The sequence below is a fragment of the Seriola lalandi genome, unplaced genomic scaffold (genome assembly GCF_002814215.2).
Source record: "Seriola lalandi dorsalis isolate HSWRI2012SDOR001 ecotype SW California unplaced genomic scaffold, Sedor1 jcf7180002054926, whole genome shotgun sequence".
NCBI classification, from domain to species: Eukaryota; Metazoa; Chordata; class Actinopteri; order Carangiformes; family Carangidae; genus Seriola; species Seriola lalandi.
The window spans coordinates 307,457-325,816 of NW_019525478.1; the positions used below are offsets into that span (position 1 = coordinate 307,457).

The 18,360-nt window shown below is 43.6% G+C and overlaps 3 protein-coding genes across 11 annotated transcripts in view; all 3 read left to right on the top strand.

The window, feature by feature from the left end:
- The window catches only part of pik3r6b (phosphoinositide-3-kinase regulatory subunit 6b), a 7,488-nt gene extending 4,690 nt beyond the window's left edge, over positions 1 to 2,798 (top strand). For 3 of the 7 annotated variants that reach the window (XM_087170012.1, XM_087170013.1, XM_087170014.1), the window contains 6 exons: positions 646 to 751; positions 848 to 921; positions 1,012 to 1,102; positions 1,210 to 1,262; positions 1,414 to 1,514; positions 1,597 to 2,200. In XM_087170012.1, the coding sequence (XP_087026138.1) occupies positions 646 to 751; positions 848 to 921; positions 1,012 to 1,102; positions 1,210 to 1,262; positions 1,414 to 1,514; positions 1,597 to 1,741 (570 nt within the window). In that variant the 3' untranslated portion in view covers positions 1,742 to 2,200. Of the gene's footprint in view, positions 1 to 645; positions 752 to 847; positions 922 to 1,011; positions 1,103 to 1,209; positions 1,263 to 1,413; positions 1,515 to 1,596; positions 2,201 to 2,715 lie in introns of those variants that run through there. The other 4 variants (XM_087170015.1, XM_087170016.1, XM_087170018.1 and 1 more) reach the window with 4 other exon arrangements.
- Positions 2,730 to 6,452, top strand: mfsd6l (major facilitator superfamily domain containing 6-like). 3 transcript variants are annotated; one of them, XM_023431699.2, is made up of 2 exons: positions 2,730 to 2,973; positions 3,775 to 6,452. In XM_023431699.2, exon 2 carries the CDS (start codon positions 3,805 to 3,807, stop codon positions 5,611 to 5,613), a length of 1,809 nt encoding a protein of 602 aa, XP_023287467.1. In that variant the 5' UTR covers positions 2,730 to 2,973; positions 3,775 to 3,804; the 3' UTR covers positions 5,614 to 6,452. The 3 variants fall into 3 exon arrangements, with proteins under 3 accessions (XP_023287467.1, XP_023287468.1, XP_023287469.1); XM_023431700.2 differs by having other exon boundaries at positions 3,784 to 6,452; XM_023431701.2 differs by having other exon boundaries at positions 3,787 to 6,452.
- Positions 6,453 to 6,544: 92 nt separating this feature from the next.
- On the top strand, positions 6,545 to 14,904 carry LOC111673754 (bMERB domain-containing protein 1). The gene is made up of 6 exons (XM_023431613.2): positions 6,545 to 7,600; positions 9,611 to 9,731; positions 12,049 to 12,122; positions 12,617 to 12,731; positions 13,790 to 13,860; positions 13,945 to 14,904. Exons 1-6 carry the CDS (start codon positions 7,522 to 7,524, stop codon positions 14,061 to 14,063), a joined length of 579 nt encoding a protein of 192 aa, XP_023287381.1. The 5' UTR covers positions 6,545 to 7,521; the 3' UTR covers positions 14,064 to 14,904.
- The last annotated feature ends 3,456 nt before the right edge of the window (positions 14,905 to 18,360 follow it).

Genomic DNA, 18,360 nt, shown 5'->3' on the forward strand with positions numbered 1-18,360 from the left:
AAAAAAAGCTGAACATCTAGCAGGTAAAGAGCCAGATATTTTGACTTTAAAGCAGTTTTTTGTAAGTTTTCTCTGCCGCTGAACGTGGTTTCATGTCGGGAGCTGGAAGTGATTGTCATTGCGTTTACAAGACAAGAGGTTATAATAGGCCTGCACTGTCTTTGGGGCAGATTGGAGGCTACAGCGAGTCGCTATAGCTAGCTTGTTAGCGTGCTAACTTCAGCAGAAGAAAAGACGTGATAGAGACAACAGTTAACATTTGTGTTGCTTTCCACCTCTGGAGACAGATGTTGGTGAGTAGAGGAATGAAGTTTGATGCTGAACTCACAACGTTTCTTCTAGATTGGTTAGTAAACATCTGTAAATGCTAATGCTAGCTATGTAGCAATAGCAAAACTTCCATAAAGATTGGAACAACGTGACTCAAAATGAATGCTAATGTACTACACGTATGTAAATGATGTTTTAAGCTTGTATTGCTGCCCCCTAGTGGCCAAACAAAATGAGTTAGTGCAGCTTTAAGTAAAGAACTTTCTGATTGGAGCACAGTGAACAGCGCAGTGTTGAGTCTGGTAGATGCTGTCAGTGATTTATTGCTGTTGCACATGTACTTCCTGTTTTGACTAAACACAATGTGGTGTTTAGTTGACCCGCTCCACCTGTGATGAGACTTCTGCGGTGGAGGAAGTGTTTGTGTCCCATCTGGAGGCAGACATCCCAGAGTTCAGACACCTTAAAGAAGGGTTTACAAGTATGTTCCTCCTGTGTGTGTGTGTGTGTGTGTGTGTGTGTGTGTGTGTGTGTGTTCACTGTATAGTTACATAAAGTGAGGTGTTGTCTTTGACAGAGGAACGGTCTGAACAAAGAAAGAAGGCAACAGTGGAAATGTTTGGGGCAGTCATCACTGTCAGTTACACAAAGGTACTTAAAAGTCCTTTTTATTAATAGACGTATTGTAATATTTCCATATGTGGTATTAAGGTTAAGAGCAGACTATATATTTTTTAACAGACATCTTTAAGCAAGCGAGAAGTTGTAAAGGGAGAAGCACCCATGACCTGTGGCGTGGTGATTACATCAGAGCCAGCAGCTGGAACAACAGGTCGACCTTTTTCACATCGATTTGTGTTTCTGTTTAGTCGACAGCTTGATGTCAACACAAGAAGAATCCTTAAGAAAATATGAATAATTGCTTTTCACTTTGTCCAGGTGAAAATTTCCTCACTGTCAGTTTTGACAGCGTGAACCCAGGACACAACACAGTAAGAGGTTATTTACTTCTACTCAGGAAGACAGGCTAATTAGATTATTTAATTATTAGTATTTGAAGTAATATTTATAGTAGTTGTAGTACTGTAGCTGAAACCTTTAATGCAAACTGTTAAGCTTTCTAAAGCTTTTCTGTTTTCATAGAAAATCCAAACCCAAAACATCACCATCGGGACAATGGAGCATCGAACGCTCTCTGTGTGTCTGGACAAAGACCCTCGCAGGACGTACACTGATGTGCAAAGGTAATTTATGACCCCCACTAAATTTCTATTTCACCTCAAGCCAGCTGAAACTGTCTGACAGTGTAGTGTCATTGCTTTACAGAATAGAAATTTGTCCGTGCTTGGACCCGGGCTGCAACATCCGCTCCAGGTTCAGTGTCAGTAAAGAGCGAGAGCTGACACTGAGCAAGTACCTGGACAAAGTCCTGTCACTGCCAATCAACACCTTCACTGGTGTGGCCGTCTGAGGGGCGGGAACTGTCTTTCTCATGTGTGCAGATAACGCACACTGCTCTACATGATATCATATCAGCACTTCATTGTGTCTTACACAGTGTTCAGTGTCAGAATATCTTTGTATTGTATTGTATTGTATTTAACCTTTGGAATGCTCTTATTTTGGTAAAAATTTAATATGGGTTCAAAATGCCATTTTCTGTGTAACTTGATTCCAGCTACTAAATAATGTAAAAGTTGGAATTAACAATCGGTGGAGAAAGAAGTACCGAGATACCACAATTTAAAAATACAAGTAGAATCCTGCACAAGTACACACAGTTTACCAGGTGGGTGCACTTAAAGTTACCAAAGTAAATGTTCTCACTCCACAGAAAGGCCTCTGTTAGGATGTTATATTATTGGGTCCTCATGCAAAAGTTAATTATCTTGTACGGCAAGATGGAAAATAAAACATGTTTGGGACTTTGGGAGCTTCCCTGTTAATTTTCAGGACAGGTTACACATTCTTGTTAGTACGTGCCGTTTACATGACCTCACGTGAACCCCAGCAGAGCTTTGCACATCTGCAGCCACTTAACTGTGAGGAACTGTGTTGGTCTTTCATGTGCAACAAAGCATCATTTTTAATCACATCAAAGAAACATAAACTGCAAGAAGTACATTCAATTGTACTGTATTTTATAACTGTTGATCTTTATCTGATCCGTTAAATGGTAAATAATCACACACATTCATAGTGACTTGATCCTTAACAGTGAGCAACAGGAATTCATTAATACATGAAATCAGAAACACTGCACTTACATGTTCAGTTTATTTTAATGGCAAATTTACTGAATTTTCTTCTTTTCTCTTGAGGAGACAAATGTAAACATCCGAACCCTGTGACATGAATTCATGAATTAAACTTAGATTTGAACATTTTGTAAGAAAGGCTCTTTTTTTTTATTCAGATAGTTAAACTTCATGAACTTTGTTTTAGTTTCTGAGTCTTCCGGGGAGGATTTCTACCTGCTAGGAGCATCCACACCGTTGGGGGGCGCTGTAGTCATGGAAACCGCGCCAGGTGTAAACCTATTGTACGGATAGGAACAGTGGAAAGCGACTTCCAGACCGCGGCAGGTGTTTCTCTGCTGTAAACCGCGAGGAGAACAGATAGTGGATGTAACTCTGAGAGCAGAGGAGGGAAAATGATCCGGAGGACAGTTTAAGGAAGTGTGTGCGGGCAGAAGTGAAAAAGGTAAGTGTTTAAAGTTTTATTTTTATCTTACAAAAGTTGACGTGACGTGGACTAGTGCTCCGCATCTTGATAACGTAACGTGCCGGGACAGGTGCGTCCAACCTGACAGGTGTTATTTCCCTTCTTTGGTTCCTTTTCTTTATTTAATTAGTTACAAAAAAAACAAAAACCTGAGCGAGCTGCACGAGACTTCTTATTCCGCGGGTTTTAAAGTTACAACAGTTGAAGGCCTGCACTTACTTTCCGTGTTAGTACCAAGATATTTATCTTATCTGATCTAAGTTGCTACAAACACACAAGGTTTGATTCTGTTGGAGTAAAGGTTAAATACATGAGAAGTTCTGCGTTGAACTTTTTCTTTTGACAGAATCCAGCTGAAAACAGGATGCAGAGTGAGTCAAACAGAAAACACTGACCTGGATCCCTGAGACCACAACGCCTCTGTTTATTCCACTTGATCTTCTTCTCATCACCATAACAACTGTATTCTGTTTGTGCATAAACATCCTACCAATGACTTCAATTAAAGATCAATGTAAACATTTAAAACAGACTGATTTATCCGTTTTTATAACGTGATTATGATATTGATATTTGGAATAATTGGTCACCACCATCATCTCTTTGGGCTCTGGGAAGAATCACAGCCTTGCAACTGCAAACTAATATAGATATTGATTCCAGACGAGCAGCACCGGAGGACATCAGCGGTGATCATTCATTCTCATCTCTCTGTCATGCTAACTCTATTCTTTCCTCCCTCTCTCTCTCTCTCTCTCTCTCTCTCTCCCTCCATGTGAGACCTGTCAGCAGAGACTGAGGAGGACAATCATGAAGAGGAACAAGCAGATTGACATCAAGCGTGCCGTCGCTCTGGCCGCCACCTTCAACTTCCTGTGCTCCTGCACCAGAGCCTGCCTGCTCCCCTTCCTCACCCTGTACTTCAGACAGCTGGGCCTGACGCCGGCCATGACGGGCATCATCATGGGCGCCAAGCACCTGATATCGCTGGTATGGAGCCCCGTGGCAAGCCTGCTCTCCAAGCACTACAACAAGAGGCGAGCGGTGATAAATGGCTCTCTCGTGTGTTCGGCGGCGGTCGCTCTGGTTCTGCTGCTTATCCCACCTACAGATGTGCACACACAGAGCAGCAGCTGTAACATGACGAATCAGAGCAGCGGTCTCGGTGATGACCTGCTCATGAGCAGCGTTCAGCCTGAAACATTTTCCACTACAGCTCATCCAAAACACCTCGTTTCCCAGCCCGGCGTCACAGTTCCTGCAAAGACACTCGCTGATCCTGAATCTGCAACGACAAGTGAAGCGTCACTTTATCTGCACGCTGATAATAGATCCCACCCTCGGCCGTCGCAGGAGAATGTTTCCATCGTGGTCAACGACAGCGTGCGAGAGCCAACGGTCAGCGGCTCAGCTGTGTATCCTGCCATTGGCTCCTCTGCAGCTGCACTGAGGAATAAGAGGTCAGACCTCAAATCTGAAGAACTGCCAGGAGGAGAGACGCCAGAGCAGCGGAGCCGGTTTGACTTTCTGGGCAGCCTGAAGGCCATGGACGCTCAGCACCAGCTCTTCTTCTTGATACTCATCACGGTCTCTGTGTGGGAGTTTGTGTCGGCCCCTCTGGAGTGGACGGCGGACGACGGATTGTATGAATATCTAGATTTTGCGGATGCGTCAGACCGCTACGGCAGCACCGGGCTGTGGCGTTTGCTGGGGGCAGCGTGTGGGGTTGCTGGAGCAGGGTTGCTGGTCAGCCAGTTGAGCTGTCTCATAGCCGCTCAGACCGTCAGGAGCGCGGTGCACTTCTACTGTTACGCTGGTTTGACAGCTCTGGCCCTGCCCGCCGCCTCCTGCCTCCCGCTCTACCTGAACAGAAAGCGAGACCGGGCCAACGGGCTCCTGAAGGCCGCGCAGCTGGTGCGCGGCTCGCCTCGCGCTCTGCTCTGCGCCTCCACCACCCTGCTGGTCGGGGTGGCGGGCTCGGCCGTGGAGAACTTCCTCCTGTGGCAGATGGCGGATCATGGGAGCAACGAGCTGCACATGGGGTTGTCTGTGGCCCTCGCTCTGCTCTCGCAGGCCGCCTTCCCTCTGCTGGCTCCCCGGGTGTCCAGACTCCTCAGCCCAGGCCGGCTGCTCGCACTGGGGGCTGCGAGTCTCGGCCTGCAGTGCCTCTATTACTCCTTCCTCTGGGGACCGTGGGCTGTTCTGCTCGCTCAGGTGTTGAGTTGTCTCAGCGGTGGAGCCCTCTGGTGGGCCGTGAAGGTCCAGTGTGAGGAAGTGGCCACGCCGGGGGCTGAGCGGAGCGTGGGCAGGGTCTACAGTGCGCTGTCTCTACACACGGGGAGCGGGCTGGGGAGCTTCGCCGGAGGGTTTGTGGTGCAGACGTACGGGCTGGCGTGGCTGTTCAGAGGCGTGGCGGCGGGTCTGATAGTGTGGTGTGTGTGTCTGCTTCTGCTCCAGTGGAGGGCCCCTCGCCAGCGCAGGATCAACTACTCTCGCCTTTTGGCGGCCGATGCAAGTGAAGCCAGTGACTCTGAGTCTGAGCAGGAGAGAGACTGGCTCGATAAAGCCATGGACGACGACGGAAGCAACAACAACTATGGGAGGAGGATAAACCACTGAATCCCACACTGAGAGTTGAGACTAATACCTTCTTATGAAAATATGAATCAGCAGCTTCACACTGTTCTTCATAGACTCATCATAAGTGGCTTGAACACGATCATTGATTTCCTTCCCTGTCAGGTTTAATTAAAATCAAAGTGCTGACTTTAAACTCTCATTACTGCATTTTTTTTTTTTTTCATAAGAATTAAATTGTGGTATCGCATCAGTCTCACCATTTTCCCAGCCTGCCGGTGTCGGCTTGTGGACTGGACTCTGGGTCAAATTCACATTTGCATACAACAGTTATTGTGCTATAAAGCAAACAAGGTAGCAGGATTATGGCTGGGCAGAAGAAGGACTCAGTTTAACAGCTTAGACATCACGACAGTAAAACACTGAAGCTTCTAACGAGGAGTGTAAACACAAGACATGTGCACAAGGAGAGGCTGTGTCACCACACCCAAACACTCTACTGTTTGTCTGCTGAAGTCCTGACTGGCTGCCAGTTTTTTAAAAAACTAATGATTGTGTATTTACCTGCTGTGAGTTCAGCACATTAAAGCCGAGCTGTGAGGTTGTTGTGTTCATGCCGACGTGTGCAGAGCATTTAGAGGGCATCTGTTGCTCGATGAATCTGTCTGAAAATGTTTGTCTAACCCGTGTTTGAACGTGGGTTCATGTGACACACACCTCGTGTCAAATGGTTCATTTTGACCTGAACATATTGTGAGTGTGTGGATTTGTCCAGTAAGTTTCCGTATCACCGAAGTTTGGATGTGTCTGTTGTAACTGCAAGTCTTTAACCTGTTCCACACCAGAGTGCTGTGAAGAATAAACTACTCCTGCTAAAACAATCATCCCCTTCTCGTAGCAGAAGCATTTGATGCGTGACTCTGTCATTAGCTGCTCATTTATTCCTCACTTCATATGAAGTGCAATCAGCCGCCAACATCACGTGATCCCAGAGAAATACCTTTTGAAAACAGTGTAACACTGTGTGTCCGCAGCAGCGTCTGGCTGGACCTGTGGACTCGCAGCCGAGGACTGTTTGTTTTGCCGTCCACTCCCAGGCGTGGGACTGTGCTACCTGTGGCACGGTGGCAGCTCCTGCATGCAGACAGATGCAGGCCGCACTCCCCGAACATCTGGCCGACACCCTCGAGAGCCTATAGAGCCGCATGACATCAAGTCATCCCCGGTTTGTCAGTTAACAGCTGAACTCAATCGGGCGCAATTAAAAAGTGATGATGATGGACAGCTCGGTCTCCTGTGGGGAGGGCGGTGACGTTAGAGCAGCAGAACGTTAACAAGGCAGATGTCTGTCATGTTCATCCTTTTGTCTCGTGTTTGTTAAACAATGAAATGACAGAGTGTCGCTGGCAGCTTCTGCTTTGAGTCTGTACTCGTGCTTTTCTTCTTCCTTCTTTGTTTTTCCTCATTGATAAAAAAAATTTTGCAGTTTTTTTTATTTGCACTTCCTCAAACTTTGCCTGTGGATTTAGTAGTAAACAGCATTTCACGGGCAGATATGAGTAGTCTGCGATTTTCTCTCTTACTGGATTCAAATGTAATTTTCCACATTGTTCTTACTGTGTGTGCAGGAACCACTGGCCTGCTGCTGTGTGTGCGTGTGTGTACGTGTGTGTGTGTCTATGTGTGTGCGCGTGCGCGTCAGTAGGTGGCGCCTCGGAGCAGAGATCGGCTTCATCAGCTCCTCCGCGCTCAGACATCCACCACAGCGGGGCTGGACTCCGGCATCTGCTGCCTCCTCTCTCCTCTCCTCCCTCCATGTTCCCCCGCAACAATGCGCCAGTGATGCACGGACTCGGTCGACGCGCTTTCATTTTTATTTGCAAACAGCGCAAATATTTATTCTGATATTTCTGCTGAAAGAGTTTGAGAAGGAAACGTTTTGGAAAAAACATGGAAAAGGAGAGAAAATCCTGTCAACAGTACGGAGCTCTGGAGAACACCCAGGTGGACGGAGCGACGGAGAAATCAAGTGAGTTCTCAATAAACTTAAACTTGCAGAGATGCATGTTTAGAGAGCAGTGAGAAAGAAGGAGGTTTGTCACAGCAGCAACTTCAGTAGAAAGAAAGAGCTTCAGGTCCCTGCAGATCTTCACACTGAGCATCTGTCAAAGTTCAACAGCAGGGGTCAGAAGTCCTCCGTAGTTCCCATGTAGGCTACTTGTAAACCCCAGTATCTCTGATACTGTGTTAAATGTTTTAATTTAAATGCTATATCATATTTTGTGGAATTCTTTTAATTGAATTCCTTTAAATCCCAGACTTTGGTGGAGTTTTCATACACTGCTGGTTAAATCTTGTTTTCTTAGTCTTCTCCCCAGGACTAAAAATGGAAAAGTGGCATCCTTTTATTTCACTTATTTGTTTTTTTCACACTAAAATTATCAAATTTAAAGCTTCTGATACAAAAAAAAAGCAAATGTAACCCGGTGGGTGACTTCCACATTTAACAACACCATTTAACTTGTAGGGAAAAGTAATTGGTCTGATTAATTAATTCCAGTTAGAGCTGAAAACCATTATTATTTTCATGATTGATTCATTATTTTCTCAATCAATCAATTACTTGTTTGACAAAAAACTCACGCTCACTTTCGTAATGCCAAGGGTGATGTCGTAAATTTGTTTTGTCAGATGTTCAGTTTGCTATCACAGACAAGGAAAACAGCAATATTTGGAATTTTTGCTTGAAAATGTTTTTTTTTTTTCAATTAATCAATTATCAATAGTATATAAATTGATATTTGTTTTATTTTGATTTTTCAAAGACGTACATATTTTCCCTATGCAAATTACAGTTAATTTTATTTCTGGTGTCCCTCAAGGTTCCGCACTCGGTTCTCTGTTGTTCCCACTGAACAAGCTTCCTTTCTGTCACGTGTGCCACATTTTATTGAGAGAACACACACAGATACACATTAATTTTATTTTATTACTTTCTATTATAGAAGACATGAACCACATGACTGAACATCAACATCACAAACTGCACATCTGCACAACACTGCTGTATAACAACTGTAAAGTGAAATTAAAAGCACAAACAGCGCAAAATAATGAAAACAAGAGGGAACACATGAAGGGTGTTTCAACACAAAAAGTTGTGGAATCACCAGAAACGTGGGTTTGCGGGGGTTGTTGGAAGAAGCTGTAATCCCCAGCGGTTCAGTGTTTGTGATAGTCTTTTCACACAAGGTCATGTAATTAAAAGCCAATGCAAGCGCTGCTGGATGACTCATCGCTCCTGGTGAGGAGTGGGAGGCTGCAGGAGGGTGGGAGGGCAGTGCAGTCATTCAGTGACTGTTGTTCAGTACTGGAGGGGGGGGGGGGGGGCCCACAGAACAGATCATAGCGAGGTGGTGAATTTGATTCAAGGTGGTGTTAATGTCAGAACTGAACCAGGATCATTACAACTTTGACTGTTTCATTCATATTTCATCTGCTTTATGTGTTTGCTGCTTATATTTAGGTCATTCAACATTATATGTAACGAGTCCTTAGGATATAATGGGTGCAATAAATTAAACAAATGAAGCACCAATAACACAGAATTCAGCCTTTTAATTTCCACTCACATACTGTTAATCAATAAAACAATGAGTCAAAACAACCAACTTACTGTGGAAGAAAATAGCAGATTAGTAGTAAAATCATTTTGATGTAGCATAATAGTTTGACAGACTAGCTGTTTCCCATCTTTATGCTAAGCTAAGCTAACCAGCTGCAGGCTGTAGCTTCATGTTTAGCATGCTGTGTGCTCGGCATGCACAGCACTTCAGCCCAGGAGCTGGATCTTTTAAATAGACTTTTCATTAACAAGGTTGTTAGTTAGTTGTATTGTCTTTATTTTGAAAAAAATAAAAGAATTGTACTTGTGTCATTCTTTTTCAAACAGAAAGAATAAAAACAAAAAAAGTATTTGCAGAAACTTTTAAAGTTATCAGACCCAAACAAACGTGTCTTGCTCTTGCTTGTCTTCCAGATGAAGATGTCGTCTCCATGGCCGACTCAACAGTTACAGTGGAGGACATCGAAGGAGAGCTGTTCAAAATTGAGCGGGTCCGAGACATTCTGGTACGGAGAGAGTCAGAGCTCAGATACATGTAAGATCTGCCTCTTCACTATGTTAAGCACATTTACAGACATGTCTGATTTTAGTCTAATTGCTACAGACCAGCTGTGTCTGTAGCTTTTTATTTAATCATTCATGGTTCTCCAAAATAGCGTTTTCTTTGGACCCGACAACATTTGCGTGGGAGTTTTATTACAATAGACCCAAGAGGTTGATGAATGTTTGTCTTCTGTCGTGTGATGTTCCACTGTTTGATCGCCTGCACCCGCACATACAGTGAAGCTCTGCTGCACAGGGGTCTGAATACACCAACACACTGTTGGGAGTCTCTCAGGGGGTGAGAGAGGACGCACCACGAGTGTCAGCCACCGACACCGGGAGCAGCCATGTGCATGACGGCAAAAAGTGTGCGAGTAAAACAAGCAGTGCTATTTAAGGTCTCACCAGGGTTTTTCTTGAAAAGATGCCCCTTTTTTTTCTCTCTCTCTCTCTCTCTTTTATCCTTGCTTTTAATTATTTTCTGTGTCTCGTTATTTTGACACATGAGGATGGAGGTGGGAGAGCGGGGAGACTGAGAACAGAGACCAGCGCTGCATAATAAGAGATAATAATGTTTCGTTTGTCTGTGCAAACCTTCAGATGTTACCGGTCTGATCAGTGCCGTGGTTCATAATCATTAATCATCATGTTTTCACTCGATTCACCGTCAGTTCACCCGCAATCAGAGGGTGAGGAGTGATGCTCAGTCCCACTCCTAATAATAGGCTGGTTTCCTTCTCATACCCACGGGCCTGCATGTGTTGACATGTATTAAATCAATTCCAACACAAGCAGGAGATTTGGTTTGAAAAAAAGAAAAAGACTTGTATCATGTAAAAACAAGTGACTCTTACATTCCTGAGACAGCTGAGGATGAATTTGAAAAGCTGTAACCAGGTTGTGTTATTAAAGTAATAACTCAACATTTGGGGAAACAGACTCTTTTGCTTTGTTGCTGAGAGTCAGAGGAGAACATCGACACCACTCTCATTTCTGCACAGTTAATATGAAGCCACAGCCAGCAGCTGGTTAGCGTTGCTTAGCTTAGCTTAGCTTAGCTTAGCTTAGTACAAAGATTGGAAACAGGAAAAACAGGAAGCCTGGATCTGTCCACAGGAAGCAGAATCCACCCACCAGCATCTGTTAAACTCCGTGATTAACACATTTATTCTGGCTTGTTTTGCCTAATCCGTACAAAAACAGTGTTAAATTACAACAGCAACAGTTAAGCTAGCTAGCTAACAGCTATCCGTTAACTAACACAAACACCCCTCATGGACTCAGAGCAAGAAAAAAGTTTTGTTGTCTTCACAGGCTCTCATTAATGTCGCTCTCATTAAGGTCAGATAAACTCTGTGATATAGTTTCACTTTGGAGGAGGAGAGATCACGTCTGTGTCTTGGCGAGACAGATGAACATCTGGCTACAGCGTGTCTCTGTGGTCACCTTGTGAATCTATCGGACTTGCCCCGAGGTGCATGAAGTGACCAGGTGAAGGTGACTGTGTATTGATAAGGGTCCTGGGGTTGAACCCACATGTGACCAGAATCCTCATCTAACAATCGGCAAAATAAAAAAAAAAGTTTTCAAAAAAGTTGAACCGTTCCTTTAAAAAAAGAATTGTTAGTGTTCTCCATTTAATATTTGGATTCATATTTATATATTTGTGGTTAAGAATTATTTTTAAATGTATTTCTTTTTACTGTAGGCAGCCGATGCCGCCTCTTACTTTAAACTTGCATGTAAATACATTCTGCATAAACACGACTGGGCTGCAGCTTGTGAGTCATCCTGAAGTATCTACTGCTGAGGGATAATGAAGTGAAGCCTGTTTTATTAAATCAGCAGCTCAGAGTACATATTTCTACCACAGTCATTTTCTCTTTTTGCCGTCACTGTGACAGCAGCCCACACACACACACACACACACACACACACACACTTGTTCAACCCCTGACGTGTTGAAATGAGTGTCAGAGTCAGGTGGTGTAATGAGATCTGATGCTGTCAGGTGTGATGCGTTCACAGAGGGCAGCGTGGCCGTGTTTTTCCAGCCAATAAACTCAGAGACCCGTGTTTTTCTCTTTGATAAGAGACCAACAATTTCACATTCACGCTGCTGTTTACAAGGTCAGGAAGGAAATGACTTCGCTGCCCGTGATATAAAATCCCCTCAACGGCAAAACTACACATTTCAGTCAGTGTATTCTGTGAGTTAACTATATCTAATTTAACGCTACTGATTTCCTGTGTAAACATCTGTCTGTGGTTCTTGTGGGAATATTTTTCCCTGTTTGTTTTCCTCTCAGGATGGATGACATCCAGCTCTGCGAAGAAATCACAAGGCTGAAGAAGGAGCTGCAACAACTCGTCTCAATTCCAGGTAAATTCAAAAAGCGATCACCACCTTCAACCTGCAGTCGTTTAGTTTTTACACCGTGTCACTGAAAAGACAAAAGCCAAGTGTAGCGTGGAGGAGAACTGGAGTAAAACCGGTTGTGGAGGAAGATTTGCACGTCACCTGTTGTCGCCTCAAACACCTACAGACGTCGGATGATCACGTGTCTGTCATGGCGTCACTCATTCTAACTGAATATTGGTTTTATAATGTTTCTTTCCTTTGAAAATATTCACACTGATACTCACGTTCCTCTGCTCATGGCGTTTAGATGACAGCTGTGATATGGAAGATGGTTGCTGTGGCGACTACATAGAAAACTGTATATAAGCTATGTAGATATAAGTTTTCCCACAGATGTTTCAGATGTCTGAAAAATGAATATTCTGTTGAATCCCAGCTGCAATGGCATGTCTACTGTTTCATATGATGAGGATGTAATTGTTTGTAATAAGGTTTGTCATGTGACTGTTGAACAGACAAAGACAAGACCAAGGAGGACCGGCAGAGGGAAGAGGAGCTGCTGCTGCAGATCAACAAGCTGGTGGAGACCAGAGACTTCCTCGTGGACGACGTGGAGTTTGAAAGGCTGAGGTTAAATAAATCAACTCTGACTTAGCGCTGCTCTTCTGACGTTAACACCGCCGTCACATTTTCACATGGATTTCAGGGACGTTCAAGACGTTTTCGTTGAGGCAAAGGCCTGTAATTCCTCTGACATCCGGCAGAATCTCCTTCTCAAACACGATTCATCGGACCCGGCAAATATCGTTTCCACTGGTGAAAGGGCCTTCAACAAAACCTACTGCTAAAATACAAAGACTTACACTTATTTGTTCTTAGACTATTGATCCAATGAGTTCTTAAAGTTCCTCTGCAGACATGTTTCAACGGTTTCAACGGTTAGCGTAGTTAGCATCTTTTGTTTGTTTATGTTGTTTGTTAGCTTGTAGCTGGCAGTGGCTGACACAGTGTTAGCGACTGTGCTAATGCTAACACTCTCTTTCTGTACTGACAAGGTTTCAGGTTTATTTAGCCCCGCCCACCGTCCCCAAAACATTGACACGATTGGTTCCTGAGGTTTGTGATGTATGAAACCCTGGCTGTGTGAATCTGTTCCAAGGTGGAAACACTCGTCGTCGTGGTGCTGACTGATTATGTCACTCATCCCGTGTCTTGTATTATATCAAACACATCATATTCAAATGTTAACAAGGTTAAAAACTTATTTTAATTTTCACATTTTCATCAGAAGTTGTCTTTAAAATGCCTCCTGATCTCCTCGGCTCCGGTCCGTCTCTCTTTCCTCTCTGTATCTTTACACTGAATAATAAGAACAAAGCTCCCATCATTTGTTTGCGGTGCTGAATTAGCTGTCACCACCGATAAGCAGGCCGTTGTTATTATGTGAGGGAATATTTACAAGTGACATTTTGAATTGTTCCCAGAGAGATTGCAGGGATGCGAGAGGCCAACGAACGTCCTCCTACATTCAGCGTGGATGTGAAGCTGACACCATCTAGAATCTAGATTTAAAGTGTCAGTCCAGACTGTGGTGTAGGTTTCTCTCAAATGCAGCCCAGTGACATTTACCAACATGTGATAAAATATCTAAAGAAATGAAAGTGAAGGACGTGTTCTTCTCTCCTCAGGGAGCGAGAGGAAGACAGAGAAATGGCCGCCTTCTTAGAGTCCAGGTTTCCCAAGGCGACGGCTGCAAAAGGTGAGTGTAACCACGAGGCCGCCATGTGCAAGAACACGCTCTTTGTGTGTGAGATTTTTCTCTCACGTCTCCTTTTTCGATCAGGTGCTTCGCGGGATCAAACGGTGGCGTCCAAACCGCAGCAGACGTCGGCGCCGTATCTCACTAAAACCGGGCTGACGCTGCTGAAAGACTGCTGCGGCTTCACCTGCTCCGTCATGTGACGCACTGTGCAGAAGCGGGAAAGTGTGTGTGCACGTGTGAGGCTCCTCAGTGCTTTCACGTCTGTGTTGTATATCTGCCCCGTTAAGGAAGATTATCTGCATTAATCCTCGTATATATGACGTGAGGGACATGTATTATATCACATGAATTTGATGTGAAACACTGTGTTTATGCGTCTTTCGGTGGAGAAGCTGAGCGGCTTATGGATATGCTCATGTTTTCTGTCTAATTAAGTCAATTAGATATAATCATGGCTGCTCTGACAGTGCAATGATCCATTTGTGATGTATGAGACAGCAGAAGTGTAGCCGTCCCTCAGGGAACAAACTGCACTTGTTAATCTCCTTCTGCCAGTTTCTGTAGTAGCTGACTGTCATACTGACATTGTTAGGGCTGTAACTAGTAATTATTGTCATTATTGATTAATCTGCTGTTTATTGTGTCATTTTTAATTCATTTATTCCATGTTTGGTCTGTAAAATGAGCCCAGAGGTCAGTATTCAGTTTATAATATGAAGCAGAAAATAGAGAAGCTGGAGGATGTTTGGTGTTTTCACTTGATGAATGACTCTTAACAGCTGATCAGTGAATGTTGCTGTTTAATTTTAAATCGATTAATTGACTAATTTACCACCAGTAATCATTTATACATGTGGGAGAGATGGAGCCTGTTGATGAAACTTCAGATGATCATTTTATGACTGAAGGTCAGAAGGTTTTTCTCCTGCAAATATCAGTCACAACTTAAACCAAAGTCTTTGTATGTTTTTAGTCTTTCAGTAATCTGCCTCACTGTCTGTGTTTTGTAAAAACCTCTATGATTAAAAAAACAAAACACTCGCTCCGTTGTGTTTCCATGACCCGGTGTTTTGTGTGACTGTGACTGTAAACTTTTTTCATCTTTGGATCTTTGCTGTGGTAATAAAGACTCGTGACGCTCCTCCCTCTCCTCCTCGTGGTGCTCGGCATTTTAGTCTGAACCGTCGGACCTTTAAATCACTGGTGCATGAACTCTTGTAGTAGAGGTGCAGTCGGGTGTTGTTGTATTTGTTGTCATGACGAGGAAACCTGCTGGTTGCGTGACACCCACCATGATGTCCTCCAGGATTTAAACCTTTAACTCTTGCCTTTCAGAGCATCGAATACTCATCGCAATACTACGTGGTCAATACAGTTAAGGTACCTGACCTATTTCAAAGAGCATCCTTCCAGCATTATATGTGCTATTGCCATGACAACGGGATGAGATAGTGGTATATATGTGTGGTGGTGGTGGTTGAGGGTGTAATGTTCACTGTAGTGATGAGAAAACCAGATGGTATCAGTTCCACATAACGTACCTCAGCTGCCTTCCTTCTCCTCTCTCTCTCTCACACACACACACACACACACACACACACACACACACACACAATGATACACACTGCAGCCACATATGAGTCATACAGTGGACTCTGAGATGCATTGCCTCCAATAGCAAAACACCTTGTGCTTTAAATGGCTCCTGATTGAGCTTTTTGTCTGAAGAACCCTCAGTTTTAGTAGAAAGTGATGCTCACGTGAACGACTGGAACCAGACTGAGGTGCATGTTGTTGTTTTTTTCCTTTCTTCCCCATTTACCTTTTACCTAGTGACAGCGATAGATGCACATGTATACATAATTTATGCATATAGTCTGCTGCTATTCTCCATACAGCCTCTCCTCCCTGCAGCAGTCCACTCCCGTGCCAGTTGATAAAGGCCGTCACAGCTGGTTGCAGATTAACAGACCTGTGCGCAGACGAGCAGCGCTCTCCACTGTATTTAATTTGCAGGCTGAGAAGCCTAATCAGGGGCCTCCACACTGTGAATGTAGACAAGTCACTGCCAACACTCTCTAATTGGATGTTAGAGGAAAAAGCAGCTTGTGCTTTTACTCTTTGCTGGCTGCTGCCACATCTCCTGTTATTGTTACATGCAGAGCACAAAGTATATTACAGTCTGTTTCTTTTGTTTTCTGTTTTAAGTTATGGTGTTGCTGTAACTTCACACACACACACACACACACTGGATTTTTCATACAATGCAAAGACCTGTTCATCCGTGTTTCTACATGATCAAACAATAACCTCCGTCAGGTTAGACCACACCTCAAAATAATGCACACGTCTTTTCCTGAAGGACACGTGTGATTGGAAACTGCATTCGTATCTGTTCTTTGATCGCCCACATAAACCACATGTTGTTCTCGTTAACGGTCAGAATCGCATCATCTCTGCATCATCTCTGCATCATCTCTGCCGGTGTAAACAGAGGAGTGGGCTGTGCATCAGCGGTGAGAGTAAAAGCTATCATCTCTGTTGTTCACTGGGCGGTGAGTCACTGCGTCTGAGTCACATCATCGTGGCCACCGATCAAACACTGAACTAATGTGGCTCCCCAGCGTCGCTGACAGTAACGACTGTGTGTAAACAGTCTGTCATTTCTAGGAAGTGCACAAACTAATCACTGTATTTTGTTCCTTTCCTGTTCCTGATTCCTCCGAGAGGAAACAATGAGGAAGAGGAGTGTTTGTTTACAGTATGTGAAGCTACAAGCTACGTTTTCTGTGCTGGAATATTACCTGACCCCAGGTTTTAAAAATAACCAAGGTCTTAAAACACTCGTCCACAGTGACCCCTCGTCACGGTGAAGCTTCAATTCCAGATAAACAAATCAGGCCTTGAGGCCCTCATCAGCTCAGCTGGTGTTGTGCTTTTAATGACATATTCCCAATCAAACTTTCAGTTGAATAAGGACAAACCAGTTGATAAGCTTTCCTGAGGGCTGTTTCCCTCTTTGTCGAGCACTGATTGGAGGTCAGCAGAAAGTCTATAACCTGGTACAGTGAGATGTAAAATCAAACAGTGCGCCCATGTGGCAGAAAAACAACACAACACAAGCGTGGAGATTTGTTGGGGAATGTCTCGCTCCGTGTTCTGGCCATATTCACTTTGACTGTCAGACATATGTGACGGTTCATTCTTGACACTCGAAGCAACAGCTGATGAAACAAATTCAACTTAAGGTCCACTTACTCACTTTTCTGCAGCTTTTAAGCATATCACATGGTCTATAGCAAGATCTTTTCGTGAGTTTACAAATGTGTTTTTTGTATTTGTGGAAGGTATTTTATATTTACTGATCACACATTCACTCACTGATTGTCAATCAGTTCACATAAATAATATTGAGACAAAATCTACCTCCATACCCATCCCTCTTTCTCTTCACCTGCACAAGTTTTCACATCTCGTTTCTACTTCTCTCCTTCATTCTTTTCCTCCTTTTCTACTCTCTTCTTCACTCTTCAAATCCAGACTTCCTCTTCTGTCTTCTTGTCACTCGTTCTCCATCCTCTCTCCTCCTTGTTCCTCGTCACGTTTTCCTCCTCTATTCTTTTCACTCCTTTCTATTCCTGCTTCCTCTCCTGGTCCACAGGTTGTCCTGTCCTAAATAATAATATAAATGGCTATTTCCCCAGTAATAATAGAGCTCCATTGATTTGCCAGTTCAGTCAGAGAGACTGAGAGGAAATGGCACCAAGTGGAAGTTATAAATATAAAATAATGTTATAATAAACTTCATATAAGATCCGCCTACACAACTAGGTACTGACCAAACAGCATCTGATGATGAAGGCTGTGTGACACGGTCAAGAGCTTCAGAACAACTACATAAGTTAAGTTTAAAATCAAATGCATTATGGGCTTATGTATTATTAGATTCTATGACTTTAGTTTCAGACAACATAATACAGGGCATGATAGAGATGACAGTCCTAAAGAACGAGTCTTGAAGTCTGACCAATCAACATCTCTTAATATCCTATGAATTATGGTGAGTTGCATTATGGGAACTGTAGGATCCAGCCTTTCTGGAGCTTTACACGTGCAAGTTAGTTTACAACTGACTCATTACAAATGAATGTCATGTATATGTACAGTGGCTATAAAAAGTCTTCACACACCTGTTAAAATGGAGACAGATAAATCATTTCAGAACTTTTTCCACCTTTAATGTGACCTATGACCTGAACAGCTGAAATCTATCAATCAACGAAATCATTTATGGGGGACAAAATAAAAATAGAAACGATGTGGTTGAATAAGTGAGCACACCCTTCAACTCACTTTTCTCTAGTTTAAAACATGTCTACATATGACTTCTGTATTTCAGCAGGTATTATTATTTTTCCTCAGAGTAGCCGATATAAAGACAGACATGACACATGACACACTGTCTGAGCTGTGGCTGCAGACATGCGCAACGCCTGT